At 38.3% G+C, this 20801-nt stretch overlaps 1 protein-coding gene across 6 annotated transcripts in view; it reads left to right on the top strand.

The window, feature by feature from the left end:
- tsga10 (testis specific, 10) overlaps positions 1-20275 on the top strand; it is a 165958-nt gene extending 145683 nt beyond the window's left edge. For all 6 annotated transcript variants that reach the window (XM_073044038.1, XM_073044039.1, XM_073044040.1 and 3 more), the window contains 5 exons: positions 3035-3237; positions 9596-9700; positions 10719-10865; positions 14120-14266; positions 19527-20275. In XM_073044038.1, coding sequence (XP_072900139.1) covers positions 3035-3237; positions 9596-9700; positions 10719-10865; positions 14120-14266; positions 19527-19551 — 627 coding nt within the window. In that variant the 3' untranslated portion in view covers positions 19552-20275. The remainder of the gene's footprint in view (positions 1-3034; positions 3238-9595; positions 9701-10718; positions 10866-14119; positions 14267-19526) is intronic.
- Positions 20276-20801: the final 526 nt, after the last annotated feature.

The raw sequence follows: 20801 nt of genomic DNA on the forward strand, positions 1-20801 counted from the left end.
TTATGTTAGCCTGAAATGATGCAGTCTTAAAAAATCAGCTCACCCATGTCCATGAAAGTGGATTCCAGTTAAATGGGCCATCGGATAATTGAGGCAGCCACATATTTGGGCCAACTCTTAAAAAATCAAAAACTAATCGAGATAATAGCCAGGATTCCCGTTCTCTGAAGAATTTGAAGGTATTGACAATCATTTTCAATGTTACAATGAAAATGAAGATTTGGAGGATGTGGTTGTTGAGTATATTGTATGAAGGCAGTCCATTATCTACACTAGGTATCAGCACTGATTTTGTTAATTTACAGTTAATCAAAAGAATGCACCAGCATTCACTAGATGAATTCCTCTGTCCACAACTATACACAGTCCAAAACTAATACACTGTTTTATAGTACTGTAATAATATTGATAGTGTTCTAATTTGTTCTATATTTCATTGAAGTACATAATTTGTTACTCAGTTTGTCATTTTTATACTTTTTTAACTATTTCTATGAAACTTCAGTGAATTGGGGCAGCCGCTTAATTGGGTCAAAATATACTGGTCCTGTTAAGTCCAAATTAACTGGAATCCACTGTAATCAGATCTTTTGCTAGTTTAAAAAAAGTTGTTTGGAACTCTCAGCAAAAGTAGGACTCGGAAATTCTGGAAATTTTGCTTTCAGGATCTACTAACATTTAGGTCCAATTCCCTGCTAGCCAGATGCTTAGTCTAACTGGTGTCTAAGAGGGTTCAAAGTGTTCGGATGCCACATCCAGAAGATTTCCTGCAGTGAGGTGGAATGTAGTAGCTTATAAGAGCGAATAGAGTCATGTGACTGGGAATGATAGTAGGGGAAACTTCCTTAAGTGGTGTTAAGGGGAGCCCCACTGTTCCTCTTGACCCATAAGAAGAGATGAAGGAAGAGGCTAGAGCATTGCTTTCAATTATACAGTGGTCTGTGAATTTAGAATTGAGTGTTCATTTGCAAATCTTGTCAGTTAGGAATTTGATCACAATATTTGCTGATAAACACAAGAACACAACAAAATAGGAGCAGGATAGGTCATCAGACCTCTTAAACCTGTCCGTCCATTAAGTATGATCATAGCTAACCTATACTGTCCTCAGCTGCTCTTCAGTGTCGCTTCCCCATAACTTAATTCATCAATCTTAACCTTAAATATATCTAATGATAGGGTCTCCAGCACCCTCTGGACAGAAAATTCCAAAGACTTACCACCCTTTAAGAAAAGAAATTTCTATGCACACCAGTTTAAAATAATATGCTCCTTTATTATTGCTAAATGCTCATGTTTGAGACTCTATCACTGGTGAAAACATCTGACATTTATTTTATCATGCCTTGTTAGGATCTTGTATGTTAAGAGTAAGGTCACTTCTTCTAAGCTCAAGGAATATATTGTAGACCCAATCACTCCAGCCTCTCTTGATAAGGACAACACTCTTATTCCATAATTGACCTAGTGACTCTTGTTTGATCTGTCTTTAATGCTAGGTAAGACACCAAAAAGTTGTCTTACTAGTCCAGACATGGCTCACTAATATTCTGTGTAGCTGTAACATTACCTCGGTATTCTTGAAGCCAATCCTTCTGCAAAAAAGTACCCTTTGCCCTGTAATCTACATGTTAGACCTGCCTGATAATGTTTTGTGATTCATACTTCTGAAGTGCTTAACCTTACATTTCCCCACAATAAACTCTAATCTCCATCTGTATCCCATTGAAGAATCACAATGTGCTCCTCCACCTACTCTCATATCATCATCAGACTTGTGTTACATTTCATTCCCTTGTTCAGGTCATTAATATCAATCGTAAACAATTGATGGTCAAAAACAGAAATCTAGAGAACTCTACTTGTTACATCCTTCTAGTCTGAAACTCTTTGCTTTATATATGACAGCTACTTTTCAATCCATACTAATGCACTTCATCCAATACCTTTGGTTTTAAATTTGTGTATCAGCTTCCTGTGTGGCATTTTGTCATATGCCTTTTCAAAATCTAAATACACTACCTTTATAGGTTCCCCTCTACCAACTCTCCCTGTAAAATCCTCAAAGAATTTAAGCAATTTGCAAATATAATTTACCTTTCATAACATCATGTTGACTAGGATAAGCTTTCCTAAATCATTAATTAATTCCTTTTTGATGAATGACTCTACCATCTTGCCAACAATTAAACCAACTGGCCCATTTTCGTACACTTTCTGTCTTCTAATTAGGAGAGGCAGGTAAAGTAGGCAGATCTTTTTCCCGGGGTAAAAATGTCAAAGACAGGCATTGAAAGTGAGGGGTTAAGTTTAAATAATATGTGCAAGGCGTATAGGTGTGTAGGTGCCAGAGCATTGGAAGCAATTACAGTAGAGGTGATTAAGAGACTGTTAGGTACATGAATATGCAGAAGTGGAGGGACACGGATTGTGTACAGGCAGAAGAAAATTACTGCAGACATGGCGAGCCTAAGGGCCTATTCATGTGCAGTATTGCTCTCTGGGCTATGTTCCCTTTTTGTGGAAGGGAGTCACATTGGACATTTTCCAATCTTCTGATTTCCTCTTAGAATTTAGCAAGTTTAAAAAAAATCAACCAGTGGGCCCATTATCTCTGCAGCCATTTCCTTTAAAACTCTTGGTTACTGGCATCAGGTCCTGGTGATTTGTCCAGCATTTGATCATGTCTTATCTTGGAGGTTAGAATTAGATTGAAAAAAAAATTGCATCTGACCAGTAATCAAAGAATATTTGCATTTTGCAGCACATTAACCTAAAAGTCATCATGTAAAATTGTCAACTTTGCCACCAACAGCCAAAGTAGGCTATTTACCCCCCCAGTACAAAAAAGATTAATTTCACAAATCTCACACAGAAAATAGCATCCATAATTATTTTGCTGTTGCATTATTATCCCTTTAAGCAGCTTGTTTAGCATTGCCCAATTAGTACTTCCAGCTTTAGCCAAAAATTTAAAATATGTTCATCACCCTTCTTATCAAAAATATAATGATATTTACTTTTCTTCTATAAGGTTCAAAGTGAACTTGAATCAGCCCGTACTGAAATTGAGCTTTTAAGAAATCAGCTTTCCAGTGAGAGAACTACAATAAAAAACCTGGAATCTTTGTTGGCATCTAATCGCGAGAAAAAGATCCAAAGCCAAATAGTCACTCAAGAGAAAGAGACTGAACTTCAGCTCTCTAAAGATAAGCTTTCCTTGGCAGAAAGCAAACTGTACGTACTGCATTTTTGCATTATCCACAAGATGTTTCCTGGAGGTGTTTTGTTAAGTTAGATTTCCTGATCCCTCTCTCAATTCTTCAATTTTTGCTATGATGTGATTAGCCAAATGAGAAAATGATAGGATAGTGTCAGTTTGATGTTCAGATTCTTTTATTTAGTTGTGTAGCAGAGTTGAAAGAATAGATTTTAATTTCCTGTTATGCACTGGAACTGTAAGATAAACAAGATGTTGTATTTATGTTTGCTTAATTACCTTTTGAGGATCAAGAAGCATAAGATTGATATTACAGCATGACAATTCATTGAAACTATTTCCTCCCTGAAGTCTTCAAAAGAGACACCAACTTAACTCCAATTTTCTGCCTTTCTATATTCTGCTATTTATTAAAAAAAACGTATATTTTCCTGCCATTTTTTAAAATCATCAATATGACCAAGGTCTTGGTGATTGTAACATTACATTCCAAATCCAAACAAACTAGAACACATAACTACTTCAAATTTATTGTATCCTACTCTCCCCAAAATTCGAGCACTATCATAAAATCTACAATTTAGCTTTCATAAAATTAGGCCAAATTAAGGGACAAAGTTTTTAATTATCGTAGAGCAATATAAGGCCACAGCATGTTACAGATTTGACGAGTGAGATAACTCACGATTGAGAATAGAAAAACCAAGGATTGATAGATAAGTTATAAACATTAAAGTGAAGGTTGGAGAATGAAGTAGAACTATCTCAGCAGAACTTTGGATATATTGTTTGGCGGGAGAAAGGTCAGACTTTGAAGAGACGAGTTTTGGAGTCAGTTGCATACATGGTAGAAAGGTAGAAATCATAAATTCAGAGGTACAGTGAATAAGTTACTGGACCAGCAACCAAACATCTGGACTGTTGATTCAGAGACATGAGTGTGAGACCAACTATGCTAGTGCGGAAATTTAAATTCAGGTAATAAAAAATGATTTTATAAAACAAGCTGACTCAGAAATGGCTTGAACAAAACTACTGCATTTTTTGTAAGAACATCCCAGATAAGTGGCAGATGATGTTCAAGCCAGTTAAGTGTGAGGTAGTTCATTTTGGTAGGTCAAATATGGCAGAATATAGTATTAATGGTAAGATTCTTGGGGTCTGATTTCATAGGACACTCAAAGCTGCTGTGCAGGTTGACTGTGTGGTTAAGAAGGCATATGGTGTATTGGCCTTCATTGACCATGGGATTGAGTTCCAAGAGCTGAGAGGTAATGTTACAGCTATATAGGACCCTGGTCAGACCCCACTTGGAGTATTGTGCTCAGTTCTGGTCACCTTTCTATGGGAAGGTTGTGAAACTATAGAAAGGGTGCAGAGCAGATTTATAAGGAGGTTTCCTGGATTGGGGAGCATGCCTTATGAGAATAGGTTGAGTGAACTTGGCCTTTTCTCCTTGGAGTGACGTAGGATGAGAGGTGACCTGATAGAGCTGTACATTATGATGAGAGACATTGAGCACGTGGATAGTCAGAGGCTTTGTCCCAGGGCTGAAATGGCTAACACGAGAGGACACAGTTTTAAGCTCAGTAGGTGCTGAGGAGATGTCAGGGGTAAGTTTTTTTTTGTGCAGTGAGTGGTGAGTGTGTGGAATGGGCTGCTGGCGACGGTGGTGGAGGCGAATACAATAGGGTCTTTTAAGAGGCTCCTGGTAGGTACATGGAACTCAGAAAAATAGAAAGCTATGGGTAACCTGAGGTAATTTTTAAAGCAAGTACATGTTTAGCCCAGCATTGTGGGCCAAAGGGCCTGTATTGTGCTGTAGATTTTCTGTGTTCTAACTTCTGCCTCACTGATATTGTCAAGTAAGAAAATCCACCTGAATGTGATTTGAGATACTTTAATGTGGCAGACTTGAAACTGTCTTTTCAATAAGGTACAATTTGGGTTAGATGCTAACTGCTAGTATTGTCAGCCACACCTATGTCTCTTGGAGATTTGCTTTAAAGGTGGGAGTTGTGGTAACAGATGAGTTAAGTGGAGAAAGGCAATAGAAAGTATGTGGAGAGCGATGTTCAGTGCCCAAGGTAGTGGGATATATTAAGTGCCAAATCCATTGACCTCTTTCAGTTTCACTGTAGAATTTATTTACTACATAGGCTGCTTCCTTCTTCTGAAGTATAGTGTATAATACCTCTTAAGGTGGAAGGTTGATGACTGTTTTTTTTCTAAGGAATTATTTCCCTTCTTTTGTTGAAATTGCATTGGCACAGTTCCATTAGGAAATAGCCATTCTTCATCTGTAAATTTGACTGTTAAGAGTATTGTTAAGCTCTTCAACCAATTCTAACAGTTGAATTCCATTCCCAAGGACTCTCCAGAATTATCATGGATAATAAACTTGCTGGTTTTTTTTTCTCACCCACCCTGTTACGGAAGAATATTGTCAACCGCAGAACCCTTCTTTTTAAACTAGCAAATGTGCTACAGATATCAAATGTTATTGGTTGCTCTGTCACACTTTAAAGGGAAATTTTCCATAAATTATAACTAATTTTTAATGTGTACTGCAAATTAATCAAGCAGGACGTCAATAGTGTTAAGTACTCCTGCTTTAATGTTGCCCACTCTTTCTTTGAAAGTCCACTGCCTGAACTAACAAATACAACACAGAGGAAATTTAGCACATTGCCACTTATTAAAGAAAAATATTCATTAATGATTCTTGGTAAATTCTGAGTAAAACCCTTGGAAAATTCTTGGTAATGGTAAATTTTCAGATCAGTGCTCAAGAAAACCAATCTTTAAAAATAAAACTTTTTTTAAAAAAAAGCTCAAGCATACTGCACAAATTTGGTAATAAAGCTTTAGCATATTGATTTTAAAGAGAAGTCAAAATGTTTCTGATACCTCAAAGGTCAGAGGAAAATGTATGTGGAAATGTTAGTGTCTTGAAGAAGTATTCAGCCCCCACAACTATTTTCATATTTTACTGTCTCATTTCCTAAATTTAAAATATATTGAAGTAGGATTATTTGAGCTAATCTGCAGAACTTTGTGCATCGTGTCAAATCAAAAGAAATATTCCGAAACATGTCAACAATTTACTAAAAGCTAAAAACCAAAAAGTATTCGCCCCTTTGCTAACCTTCCTCAGGTACAACCTTACCAACTGACCCAATTTGTTGATGTAGAAAATTGGAGGATCACCTGTTTTCAATTAATTCATAGGAATAAGTACCCCCCTCTCTCAGTAAGATCCAACAGTATGGTAAATTTTCAACAGACCAAACCAAGATGAAGAGAAAAGAGCATTCATGACAAGTCAGGGAAAGGATAATAGAAAAACAAAAATCTGGGGAAGGGTACAAGACCACCTCAAAGGCAATGATCATACTGTGGAGCTCTGTGCAGCCCATTGTGGAAAAAGTGGAAAAAATACGAAATCAAAGCCACACTGCCTAGATCAGGCTATCCCTCTAAACTTAGTGTCCGGAGAAGAATGGTAATTGTAAGAGAGGTTACTGTGATGCCAACAATCTGAGTGAACTGTAGGTCTCTGACTGCAACTGGAGAAGGGGTTCTTGGATGGCTCCACAATCTCTAAGCCCTTGCACAAAAAGGGTATTTATGGAAGAGTGACAAGGAAGAAGTCCTGGTTAAAAAAAATGCATATCCTTGCTCTTAAAGACATGGCAAAGAGTCAATTAGAAGATCCTGTAGAGATGTGGAGGAAGGTCTTGTGGTCAGATGAGACTAAAGTCGAACTTTTTGGCCTCAACACTAAGCGATGTAAATTGAATACTTCACATCAACTAGGTAACACCATCCCTACTATAAAGAAAGGTGGAGGTAGCATCATGCTATGGGGGTGCTTTTGGAAATCTGGTCTGAATTGATGGGAAGATTAATGTTGCTACATACAGAGGGATCCTGGATAAAAACCTGATAACTTCTGGCAAAATCCTTAAACTGGGGAGGAAGTTCATCTTTCAACAGGACAATAATCCTAAGCACATTGCTAGAGCAAACATGGGGTGGCTTCAAATGATGAAAATTGATGTCGTTGAGTGGTCCAATCAGAGTCCTGACCTTAACCTAATCAAACATCTCTGGCAAGACCTCAAGATTGCTGTCCACCACCTCTCCTTAACTAACCTGGCACAAGTTGAGCAATTTTGCAAAGAGGAATGGGAAAATATTGCTCCATCACGTTGAGCAAAACTAATAGAGACTTATCCAAAAAAACTTCTGGCTGTAATTGCTGCAGGAGATGGTTCAACCGAGTACTGAGCAAAGGGGGGGGAGGGGAATGAATACTTTTGAACTCCTGGTATTTCAGTTTTTGAATTTTAGACTTACTGCTTTACAATTGTAAGTTGCTTTACAGTTTTCTCTGTTTTGGGGTTCTATTTTGAAAAAAAAGGAGCATGTGATTCATAGATAAAAATTCTCAAAATCACTGTTTATAATACTCATTTATGTGGACAAAGAGTTGAGAGCTGAATACTTTTACAAGGCACTAAATATGGCAGAGCTCCTTTGTAACCTGTAGTAGAACTGTCATTTGGGAAGTCTTCCTAAATAGGCCCAATATTTTCTTTCACCCTGAACCTGCAGTATTTATTGTGAAGCACTTCTGAACCATCATAGCTTGATCCAAATGTTTTGTTACCATGTTTGCCGTACAGCTTACAGCGGTCAAATAGGCAAAAAGGATCACTGTGCCTAAAGTAAAAACAGTTAACACTCAGTGAGCTGAGCAGCATATGTGGAAAGTGAAACTGAGTCCTGATGAAGCATTTCGGCCTGAAATGTCGACATTTATTCCCCTCCATGGATGCTGAGTTCCTCCAATTTTTATGTGTTTGCACAGAATTAACATTTTGAACTGTTACGCCGTGTGAAGAAAGTGTGAAAGGAATGCTCTATTTTTATAATAATTTAGTTCTGACTTTAAAATGTCAGTTCTATTAGAAACGATTTTAGTGAGCATAAATAACACGGAATCCAGATTTACCATTGTTATTGTTACAGTGTGCACCGTGGAAAATGGCCATTCAACCTAGCTCATCGATACCAACTGATTAAGGTGCCTTCCTGAATTAATCCCACTCGCCCACAATAGGCCCATATCCCTCTGAACCTTTCCTATCCATGAATCTCTCCAAGCATCTTAATCAGTGTAATTATACCTGCCTCTACCACTTCCTCTACTAGCATTTTTCATATACCCACAATCCTCTGTGTGAAAATCGTGCCCCTCAGATCCCCTTTAAATCTTTCCCCTCTCATCATAGTCTCTAGTTTGAGACTCTATGGGAAGATAGCTATGTCCATCTACCTTTCTATGCCCAGCATGATTTTATATATCTCTATTGTCAGCCTTCAGCTTCCTTTGCTCCAAGGAGAACAGTTTCTTATGGCCTACCAGTACAACAATTTTGGTCTCGTTTGCAAACTTACATCCAATTTGTTAACCTACTGTATAGGAAAACAACAAGGGACCCAGTAACAACCCATTCAGCATACCACCGATCTCAGGCCTCCAGTCTGAAAAACAATCCTCCACTACCATCATCCAACTCCTTCCACCAAGCTATTTTGTATCTAGTTTGCTGGCTTATTCTTGACGCATTAGGATTTAACCTTTCAGACAAGCCTACCATGTAGGATCTTTTCAAAAGTCTTGCTACAGTCTATGTACTCGATGTCTACTATCCCACCCTCGTAAATCCTGTTGGTCATCTCTTCAAAAAAAAAGCTCAAATTCAAAAGACACTGTTTACCATGTACAAGGCCAAGCTGATCATCACTAAGAGTCCTTGCCTTTCCAAATGCTGGTAGATCCAGCTTTTCAGAATCTCCTCCAGCAACTTTCTCACCACTGATATTAGGCTCTGTAGCATGTAGTTCACCAGCTTGTTCTTGCAGCACTGCTTAAACAAAAACTCAGCTTCATGGCTATCCTTAGTGTCCATCCTTCATTCTTATGGTACCTTACCCATTGCTAAGGAAAGTACTAAAATCTCTGCCAGGGCTCCAGCGACTTATTCCTTTGTTTCTCACAATGTCCTCAGCTACTCTTGGTTAGGCCTTGGGGATTTATCTACCTTTATGTGCCTAAAGGCTTAGAGCATCTCCTCTTTCATAATATCGATATGCTTCAGGATATCACCATTCTCTTTACTGATTCCCCAAGTTTCCATGACCTTCTCTGCAGCAATTAACAGACAAAAGTAGTTTGTTTAAGATCTCATTCATCTCCCATTGATCCTTTAGGGATCTATTCTCCACCTGGTTTTGCTTATGTCCCTGACTGTTGTTCCTCTGTGCTATGTTCAAGGTTTATATACTTAATATTTTGTTTGGCAGAGCTTCTCAATGCCGTGAAATATCTCAACTGAGGAGCAAGATGACTGTGCTTGAAACAGAATTAGAAATGGCAAAGAGGCAGTTGGATACTGAGCGATTTGAAAGGCAAGTGCATATTTTGCTTTATTTTTCACTCTGTTACAGTGATCTCTATATACTTCAGGACCAGCCACACCCCTGCACTTAGAAGGCCACTAGAAGGTCCATTTGTTGCTGGAGCTCTCATGAGCATGGCAGTGGTTAAAGACCTCCCCTGTCCCTGAACCTCCAATAGAGTGTTCAAGGTATCCATCTTCTTCCTGGTAGACTTTTGTGTTTACAGTGTTATTTTCTCTCTCCGGTACCATTTTTTGGCATTCTCTACCATTACCTACCAGTCAAATACCTGATGTGTAACTAATCCACCTGATGATCTCTCAGGATCTTATCCAGCCGCAAACCCATCCCCATTCCATATGTCAGTCATGCAGTTGCTAACTCTGTGATCTGCATTCTCTGCAGAGGTTGGAGATGTCCAGGAGCAGCCATTTCTACACACCTGATACCTTTGGGTGATAGAATAATGGACTTGTATAGCACATAAAATGGCACCAAGTCTGAGTTCCATTGTACTGAATTACACAAGTCCTGTTTACCTGCATTTTGTCCATAGTTCCTAGGCAACTATGTGCATTGAGGCATGGTGCTCTTAAGTTTCAGAAGAAACTGGAACTTCCCAGTTTGTCCACCCAGTTCTGGCAGGAATGTAATTCTGTGCATGGATGTTAATGGTGGTGAAGATTCTTAAATAGGGGGGATTGTCTTAGCAGCCCATGGCTTTCCTTACTATCACCATATAATAGGGAAATTGCAAGGTAGTAATGATTGAAGCAGAAAATCTCAGCAAAACAATTGCCCTTACTTGACAAAACCCCTCGAGGGGAGCTCTCTTCAAAGTGTTTCACCGCAAACACGTCAGTTGATCTTCAGCAGAGTATTACTACCCAAATTGTTTGATAAACAGAATACAGTGAGGTTAACTGCTCCAAATTATACTTGTGTTAGTTTTTACACTTTTTCTGGCAACGGAGGCATAATGTTGTGCTGCTTTTTGCTAATTAACACTTGGAATGTAATTTTACAGGGAATGTGCAGTACAGGAACTTCGCCGACACGGAAACCCTTACCATACCACGTCACCACCTCAACCTTCTCTAACTCCAGGTTCACATTCCCCTGAGCGTTCCATCCATCGATCTCCTGATTATTCCCTAAATAGATCACTGAACAGGTATCTTTGTTGCATTATATTGATTGTGTTACTTGTGTGTGAGCTCTCAGGCTGAAAGTATTTATGCATCCAAAAATCATTCTCACTCAACAGGTAGCTAAGCTGAGTTTAAGAAATTCATCAGCAAACACAATGTGGAAGCTTTTTGAGATCTGACACCTAGGGTCATTGACTAGTGCTATAAAACACAACAGGACAGAAACAGACCCTTCAGCCCATCTAATCTGCCGAAATATTATTTTATCTAGTCCCATTGACCTGCACCTGTTCTCCATATCCTTCTCATCCATGTATTTATCCAAACATACCTTAAATCTGCACCCACCACTTACACTAGCAGCTCATTCCACACTCACACCACCCTCTGAGTGGTTTCCCCTATATTCCCCTTTTCTTTTTCAATATTTTTATTAATTTTCACATAGAAGAATACAGAGTACATGAGGATATATATTATGAATTAAAAAAAGATAGAATAGTACCAAATACATTATATTTAAATCACGCTTGCAATCGCAGTACCCTATATTCATAATCAAACACGTACATTAATTAAATTGTAATTTGAATTGTAATAATTTTATTATATAAAAAAAGAATCTAAACTCACTACCAAAGTCGAAGCTGTATGGTAAAGAAAGAAAGACGGAAAAAAATCCTTATCACGTAATGATTTATTAGCCAACATGTGAAAAGGGCACTATCAAACTGGTCGCCCCTCTCTCTATCGTTGATTGGTTGAATTTATTAAAATGAATATCCTGCCTAAATTTATATACTTTTTTCAGGCCTTACCCATTTTTATTCCTGTCCTTTTTTGATTCTCTTGATTCAATTCAATTCTATCTTCATATATATGGAAAAACATACTCGATTAAATAAGGTTCACTTTCAAAAAGTTAAAAAGAATGCAGGTTTAGCTTTACCAAACTTTAGTTTTTATTACTGGGCAGTCAATATACGAAATCTTACGTTTTGGTCATATTACATTAACCGTGAGGACTGTCCAATATGGGTCTCTTTAGAAGCTAACTCTGTTAAAAAATTTCCATTATTTCTCTTCTTGCATCCTCATTTCCTTTATTTTTAAATAAACTAACTGACAATTTGGTAGTTAAACATACTTTGAGGCTCTGGTTACAATTTAGAAAATAATTTGGTTTATCGAGATTTTCTCTTTGATTTTTGAAGGCTGATGTGCCAAAAGCTTTCTTTACGACCCTATTTACCTGTGACATCACCTTCAAGTAATCATGGGCCTGTATTGCAGATCCGTCTGTTCTTCTGCACTCCTTAGTGCCCTACTGTTCACTGTGAAACTCATTCCCTGGTTTGTTCTTCCAAAGTGCAACACCTCACACCTGTGTGCATTAAGTTGCATCTGCCATTTTTCCAGCTGCCCCAACTCCCGCTGCAAGCATTGATAGCCTTCCTCGCTGTCCACTGTACCTCCAATCTTGGTATCGTCTGCCAGTTTGCTGATCCAGTTCACCAGATTATCATCCAGATCTTTGATATAGATGACAAATAACAACAGACCCAGCTCTGATCCCTGCAGGACACCACTAGACAACCATCTATTATCACTCAGGCTTCTTTGGTGAAGCTAATGTCTAATCTAATTTACAACCTCATCCTGAATGCAAAGCAACTGAATCTTCTTGAAGTACTTGCCATGTGGGACCTTGTCAAAGGCCTTGCTAAAGTCCATACAGACAACACCCACTGCCTTTTCGTCATCAACTTTCCTGGAAATCTCCTTGAAAAAAGCTTTAAAATGGTTAGACATGAACCACCATGCACAAACCTCTGTTGATTAATCCTAATCAGTTCCCGTCTATCAAGTGCTAATAGATTTCATCACTTAGATAACTATTAGACAGTTTAATCAAATGTTTCCTATCAGTTAGTATGGTCTGCATTTAGTTTGTTAAAGAAAATGGAATTTACTTACACTGTTGGTTTTGGTTCTACTATAACTAATCTTAGGAGAGATTGGTTGTATTTAGGATATTTAAATATATTAGTATATTTAGGATCTAACAAATAGCAGCCAGCAGTCCAGTCAGTCCATTTTGTGGTTACAAAGCAATTCTGGTCAAGAGGAAACCTGCATATGTTGGAAATCAAACAGATATGTTCGGTGGGGCAGGAGCAAGCAGAAACAATGGGTCTACCTGGACAGGCAGGTTTGTGGATCTGGGAAGGAGGTAGGATGAGGGAACTATGCGGTTGGTGGCAGTTGATGGGAGATCCCTAGAGTTAATAAGGTCACTGATGGTGCAGGTGACAATGGCCTGGTGCTCCTTAGTGGCGTCCTCTTCAAGGTAAGTAAGAGGAGGTGTCTGAGAGTTGTTGCTTGGCCTCAGTAATGTAGAGGTCAGTTCACCGCACTACAACAGCACGTCCCTTAATATCTCCACTGAGGTTATGATGCCCTTGGTAACCTAGAAGTATGTCAATTAAGACTAATAAGGTAATTTTCATGCAATCTTACTACTGAAATTAGATTCATGAGTAGATAATGATATGCTGTATGACTTTTGATCCACACTTTAAAAAAATGGTTTAGTCCTACAAGGCAGTGAGTAGGAATAGATGTTCGAATGTGCAAGCTGGGATAGATGAGACTACCCTTGGCTTCACCCTACATAAATTCATCTCCAACTTGCTTTTCCTATCCCGAGCCAAGATTCATTGAAGGTAGCCATTGTAGTTCAGTTAAAATGAACACAGCAGAGATCCAGCCTCAGGCATGTAGGTTTATCCATTGCACTGACTTTAATGTTACCACAGCATAGAATCAATCAAAGCTGATTTTTGTGTTAGCTGTTTAATCCGGCCACGTGGATTTTTTTGTAACATTTCAAATTATCTGCAGTCTGTCCATCATTTGTTCTGAATGAGGGATTAGTTGGTTATCTTGCTCGCAGTGAAACTCAGAAGGAAGTGAGCAGAATAAAAGATGAGATGCTCCATTCCCTTTTATTATGTAGCGCAGAAAATCTAGGCCAAACAGTTGTCTTTACTTCACAAAACCCCATGGAGGAGCTCTCTTATAAAGAGTGTTTCACCATAAACAGTTTAATTAATCCTCAGCAGAACATTATTGCCTAATTTATTTGTTAAGCAGAATATTGTAAAGTTAACTGCTCCAAATTATACTTGTGTTAGTTTTTACATTCTTTCTGGAAATGGAAACATTAATGTGCTGCTCTTTGCTAATTAAAAACACTCGGAATATAATTTTGCAGGGAAAGTGCTGTTCAGGATCTTCGCCGACACGGCAACTCTTACCGTACTACGTCACCACCTCAACCTTCTTTAAGTCCAGGTTCACATTCCCCTGAACATTCCAGCCGCCGACCTCCCGATTGCTCCCTAAACAGATCACTGAACAGGTATCTTTATTGTATTGCATTGATCGTGTCACTTATGTGCGCAGCTTTCAGGCTAAAAATATTCATGCATCCAAAAATAATTCTCACTTGATTATCTTTGGTTACCTGCTGAACAGGTAGCCAAGACACGTATAAGAAATTCCACTGGCTAATCATAATGTAGAAATTCTTGAGAAAGCAATTATTGCACAATTTGGTCAAATGTTTCCTATTAGTTAGTATCCTCTGCATTTAGTTTGTAAAAGAAAATGCTATTTATTCTCACTGTTCATTTATGTTTTACAACTGTACCTTAGGGTAGGTGAGTTCAGCTGTATTCGGAATACTTAAATTCGAATTTTTAGGATTTAGGAAATAGTAGCCAGCAGTTCAATCAGTCCTCTTCGTGGTTTCAAAGCAGTTCTTTACATAGTGTTTATGATGCCCTTGGTAACCAAGAAGTGTGTCAGTTGAGGCTAATAAGGTAACTTGCATGCAATTTTACTACTGAAACTAGATTCATGACTAGATAATTATGTGCTTCACAACTTCTGAAAATGATTATTCTTTTCTGGTGTTTAAATCCACTCTTCAAAAAAAAAAGTTTTCTTTGACAAAGAGCGCAAGGTAGTGAATGTTGATGGGTGTTTGACAGGAGAAGCTGGGTCAGATTAGACCATTCTTGGCTTCTCTCTACACAAGTTTATCTCCAACTTGCTTCCCCATCTCTAGCCAGGGAACATTGAAGATAACCATTGCAGTCCAGTAAAAATGTACAAAAGCGTAACGGAAATCTAGTCTCAGGCATGTAGGTTTATCCTAGGCTGTGCCAATATCCACTGCACAACTTTAAAAAAAATCAGTTGATGCTGATTCTTGTGGTAACTGTTTTATTCTGCCACTTGGATTTTTTTTTAACATTTCAAATTAGCTCCATTCAGTCCATCATTTGTAGTTTTTAGTTGGTTATTTTGCTCACAGTGAAACTCAGTGAAGGAATTGATCAGATTAGAAAATGACCTGCTCCATTTCCTTTTATTATTTGGTGCTAGTTTTGTATGTTCTAACTTTATGCCATGTGGTGCTTCTGAAGAATTTCTCTGTACCAACCGATCTTCCACATAAGTGATGTAAATGAGGGGGATGTGGGATCAGTTTTTGATTGAATCATGGAGATGCTCTGAGCTGAATGTTTCTGTACTGGAAAGCTCTGGGAATTCATAACCAAAAAATAACTGAGGGTTGGTAACGCCATGCAGGCAAGAGACGAGTTGTATCGCTATTTTAAAAAAAAAGTTGGGAGCAAAAGCTAATTTTATAAAGGAGCAACCTCACTGTTGCACGTAATTCATTCAATAAAAAATGTTGATGATAAATATCAGCAACACAGTGGGTTAATAATGGTAGGAGTCACTTGCATTCCCCAGCTGTACATCAGAGGCACAGCAGCAGTTTCCAACTTCTGGGAGTGCACATCATACACAACCTCTCATGGTCCCAGAATACATCTTACACAGTCAGGAAAGCTCACCAAAGCCTCTGCTTTCTGAAGAGGCTGAAGAGAGCTGGACTTTACACATTCATACTCATGTCATTTCATAGATGTGCAGTAGAGAGCATCGCAACAAGCTGCATCACTGCTTGGTATGGAAACTGAACTGCAGTGGACAGGAAAACTCTACAAAGGGTAGTAAAAACTGTCCAACACATCGCTGCCACCAGGTTACCCACCACGAAGGAAATATATACAGAAAGATGCCCAAGAAAGGGATCCCACCCACCCTGTTCATGGACTGTTTGTTCCATTGCCATCAGGGAGGAGGCAATGTAGCATTTCATTTTCAATCTTTTTTTACTGATTTTTCAACAAAAAAAGATACAAATCAGAGGAAAAGTTATAGCAAACACATAATACAAAAAAAAGTAGCAACAGCAAAAGAATATATAGTGTCAAAGTCAAATAAATAAAATATTAAGCTAGCAGAAAGGCTGATTTACATCTCTACCCAGTAACCCACTCCTCAACACCCCAACCACCACTACTTTATTAATTCCTGCCTATGTACAGACACTCCTGTGCCTGGCATCGCTTTATGGACATATAATCAATGCAAGCTATCTTAAGTATGTATTTTTTGTTTTTTTAAATTATCATTGTTGTGATCTTTTGTGGAGTTTTTTGTGCTGCATCAATCCAGAGAAACAATTATTTCATTCTCCTTTACACTTGTGTACAGGAAATGACATTAAACAATCTTGAATCTTGATCTTGAATGAACTAAAGTGAAGGTGGAATAATTTATGGGCATTTCCATATTTGTGGTTGTTTAACCTTGTTGATTTGGGGTCATACAATTAAACTTGCATGATATACCATTACATCTGGATTTGTTAGGAATGTCAGTTCTAACTTCAAACCACTCCAGAGTGCATAGTAACTCCTAACAACTCCAAAATAGCACCATGAGCTGAACTATTGGTAGGACTATCAGAGCAGACATATAGCTTCTTCTACTCTGTATTAGAGATCACGGCAGCAGAGAGGAATGCCTGGGGAGGGATTTCCACTCCTCCCGCCACACCCCTTAAAAAATTTTTAAAAGGCTGAGATAAAATCCATTGGTGTCTTATAAAAGGGCATAGTGAGGGGCATAGTCAAAGTCTTTTTTAAGTAGGATAGAAATGTCAAATACTACAAGTCATATGTTTAAGGTAAGAGGGGAAAGATATAAAAGGGATTGCAAGGCAGGCTTTGTTTTACATAGAATGTGGTAGGTGTCTGGAACACACTGCCAAAGAAGGTGGTAGAAGCACACATGATAGCAATCTTTAAGAGGTATTTAGACAAGTTCATGAACAAAGGGAGAATAAGCAAGATATAGATAGAGATAGGTAGATACCTTATTGATCCCAAAGGAAATTACAGTGTCACGATAGCATTTCAAGTGTACAGATATAAATGTAGAAGAGAAGTAGAAAGAATAAAAAATAAGTTACCATGAACAGTCTAACAGGAGGAAGTCGTCACTGCCCTGCTATAGGTTGACTCATTATAGAATCTAATGGCCAAGGGTAAGAATGACCACATATAGCGCTCTTGGGAGCAGCGTAGTTGTCTTAGTCTGTTATTAAAAGTGCTCTTCTGTTCAACCAAGGTGGCATGCAGAGGATGAAAAACATTGTCCAGAATTGCCAGGATTTTTGTACCACAGCCTCCAGTGTGTCCAGTTTGACTCCTATAACAGAGCCAGCCTTTTGAATCAGTTTATTGAGCCTGTTGGCATCACCCGTGTTGATGCCATTGCTCCAGTGCGCCACCGCATAGAAGATTCTACTGGTGACAACAGAATGGTAGAACATATGGAGTACATATTCTTAGTGGCCACTTTATTAGATGCTTCCTCTACCTAATAATGTGGACACAGTGTATGTTCATAATCATTTGCTGCTGTAGCTTATCCACTTCAAGGTTTGACATGTTGTGCATTCACTGATGCTCTTCTGCAAACCACAGTTGTAACACATGGCTATTTGAGTTACTGTCGACTTCCTGTCAGCTTCAACCAGTCTGGGCATTACCCTGTCTCATTAACAAGGCATTTTTTCCCACAGAACTGCCGCTCACTGGATGTCTTTTTTTTTTGTTTTTCACACCAATCTCTGTAAACTCTAGAACCTAGAGGGGTTCCCAACCTGGGGTCTATGGACTCCTTCCTTAATGGTATTGATACTGCCAGGAGGGATGAAAATCCCAGATCAGCAGTTTCTGAAATACACAAACCACCCTGCCTGACATCAACAATCATTCCACGATCAGCTAGTTCACATTTCTTCCACATTCTGATTTTGGGGCTGAACAACAACTGAACCCCTTGACCATATCGGCATGCTTTTATGCACTGAGTTGCTGCCACTTGATTGGCTGATTAGGTATTTGCATTTATGAGTAGGTGTACCTAAAAGAAGAGGCCACTGCTTTTACGTAGGCAGATGGATTAGTTAGATTAACATCATAGTCGGCACTGACATAAAGGGATGAAGGGCCTATTCCTGTGCTATAAAGTTTTGTACAAAAGGGTTAATTGCACAACAATAGAGGTCAGTTGTTTATCTTTGAGAAGCAATTAGAAGGGTTTTGTTCATGGCTCAAATTATTTAGTTGTCACATCTCTGTGCTGCAACATCAAAAACATACTACACAAATATTTGTATCTCTGTTGCATGTTTCCTTGCATTAAATGCAAAGAAGTATACAAATGGAAAGTCTGATTGTATACAGTGCACATTATGACTAAGGGATGAGCTCCCTGCAATTGAGAAACATCATTGGCAACCCACGCCTAGGATGGCAAGGCCTCGGCTTGGCACACTTCCAGTGATGGGAGAGTGCAAGTGCAAGGGATAGGCGTGACATGGTCCAGGCAGAGGTACGGAACCATGAGGACAAAAGGCGGGTATCGAAGGCAGTGGAGTTGGGGTCACGGGCACCTGCAGAAAGGAAAAGCAGTGGTGAGAGCAAAGGAAATGTCTGTGAAAAGGTAGATACCCCAGTTTGTTCAAGTGCTGGGGGAATTGAAAAGCTTGCAAAGCATTCTCTATCTCAGTTCCAGCAAGTATTGTTTTTCTCTGTACTGCTCTCATTCATTTTCTCGAATTATGGTTCGCCAAAGAAATCAACCATGATTAAGAAATACTCATTTCTTTTTCTTTGAGGGCACTGAAAATTACAGCATCACCAACACAACGTTGAGCTTACCCTATCACAGTCATTCACGCATTGTCTCCATCAGAAACCTTCTCTGCAAATTAAAACATGCTTCTCACTTTCCCCGTTCTCTGCCACAGGAAACAGTTGAGGCCGGTTTATTGGCTATATTTAAGGGGAAGTTAGATATGGCCCTTGTGGCTAAAGGGATCAGGGGGTATGGAGAGAAAGCAGGTACAGGGTTCTGAGTTGGATGATCAGCCATGATCATACTGAATGGTGGTGCAGGCTCGAAGAGCCGAATGGCCTACTCCTGCACCTATTTTCTATGTTTCTATGTTCTTGATGAAAGGCCATTGGCACGAAAAATTACCTCTGTTTCTTGCTCCACTCATTTTGGATCCCTAACATTTTGTGTTGGATCTTGTGATATTTTCTTTTAAAATATGTTGTTGATTTTCTTTGAAAGTACACTTTCTATGCAAGCCTTTTTCCACCATCGGCAGTTTGTTTTTTATACTTTTTAAGTTAAGTTCTATGTTATTTTAAATTCATTTTATTTTTGTTTCCTTCCAGGGCATCATCTTTGAAGGAGTTTTGATGTTGTGTCGGTTTATCATTCAGGAAGGTGTATGAACAATTCAAATTCAAGAAGACAATTCCTCATTTCAATACAATTGAACCCTGTATTATCAGTTTTGTTTGAACGTGTTAATGAAGATCTCGTGACATGCCAGAGAATTTTACTTTGTCTATTGCATTTGTTTTTCATTCTCAGGAATTTAGAAAGTTCAAAGAGATGCAACTTTAAAAAAAGGTTTTCAGTAATTATCAGGCAAACTACAGATGTTACCTTGTCTTGCACTGTAGTTCAGCTTCCTAAATTAATATCATTAACTGAATTTGATCATAGGCATTTCAAAATTCCCAATAAATCCATTGAACTAAGGAATTATTTGTGATAATTTTCTATTGTTACTGTTATAAAATGGAACAAAAAAGTTAATCTTTATAGACTAGTTTCTGAAACACTGCAAGATTTCAAGTGTATTGTTAATTTTGAAATCTACCGGTAAACGTTAATTAGCTAATGCTGTATATAATCTATCACTTAATGTGATTTCAAAAGCAAAGTATGTAATTGAACTTTATTAATGCTATTTTCTTTATTGGGATGCCTTATTAAGCATAGAAAAGTATTTTGCATAATTTTAGCATATTTTATCACCTACAGTGGCCAGATTACTTTTAAACTATGGTGAAGAACTAATGAAAAAACAAAGCTGGTATGCTCCCCAATATATCTTAAAGCTATTAAACTGGTTAAATACTAACAAGCTCAAGGATTCGATTTCATTTCAATTGTAGATCCAATGCAATCTAGTAACTTATCCCTAAGTTACATTGCTAGTCAGAGCCCAGATAGAGATGTGGAAGAGGGAGAACCTTGTATAGTATTTGGGAATTCTCTCTTGATGCAGTAAATACTGTCCTGAATAAGAGTTTAGAAATTTCAAAATTTTATTTGTGTTAGAATATGTGGTGGTGATATCCAGAAAATCCAGGAAAAGGGTATGATGGCAAAGATGCTGATACAATGACATCATCACAGGTCTATGAACTGTTAGAAAATAGAAAACATTGTATAATTTACAGGTAGACAGGGTTGTAAAGAAGGCTTTTGGCATCGTAGCATTCATTAATCAAAGTATTGAGTATAGGAGTTGGGATGTTATGTTGAGGTTGTATACTATAAGACATTGGTGAGGCCAAATTTGGAGTATTGTGTACAATTCTGGTCACCTAACTATAGGAAGGATATCAGTAGGATTGAAAGAATGCAGAGATTTA

This window comes from Hemitrygon akajei, chromosome 4, assembly GCF_048418815.1.
Source record: "Hemitrygon akajei chromosome 4, sHemAka1.3, whole genome shotgun sequence".
Lineage (NCBI taxonomy): Eukaryota > Metazoa > Chordata > Chondrichthyes > Myliobatiformes > Dasyatidae > Hemitrygon > Hemitrygon akajei.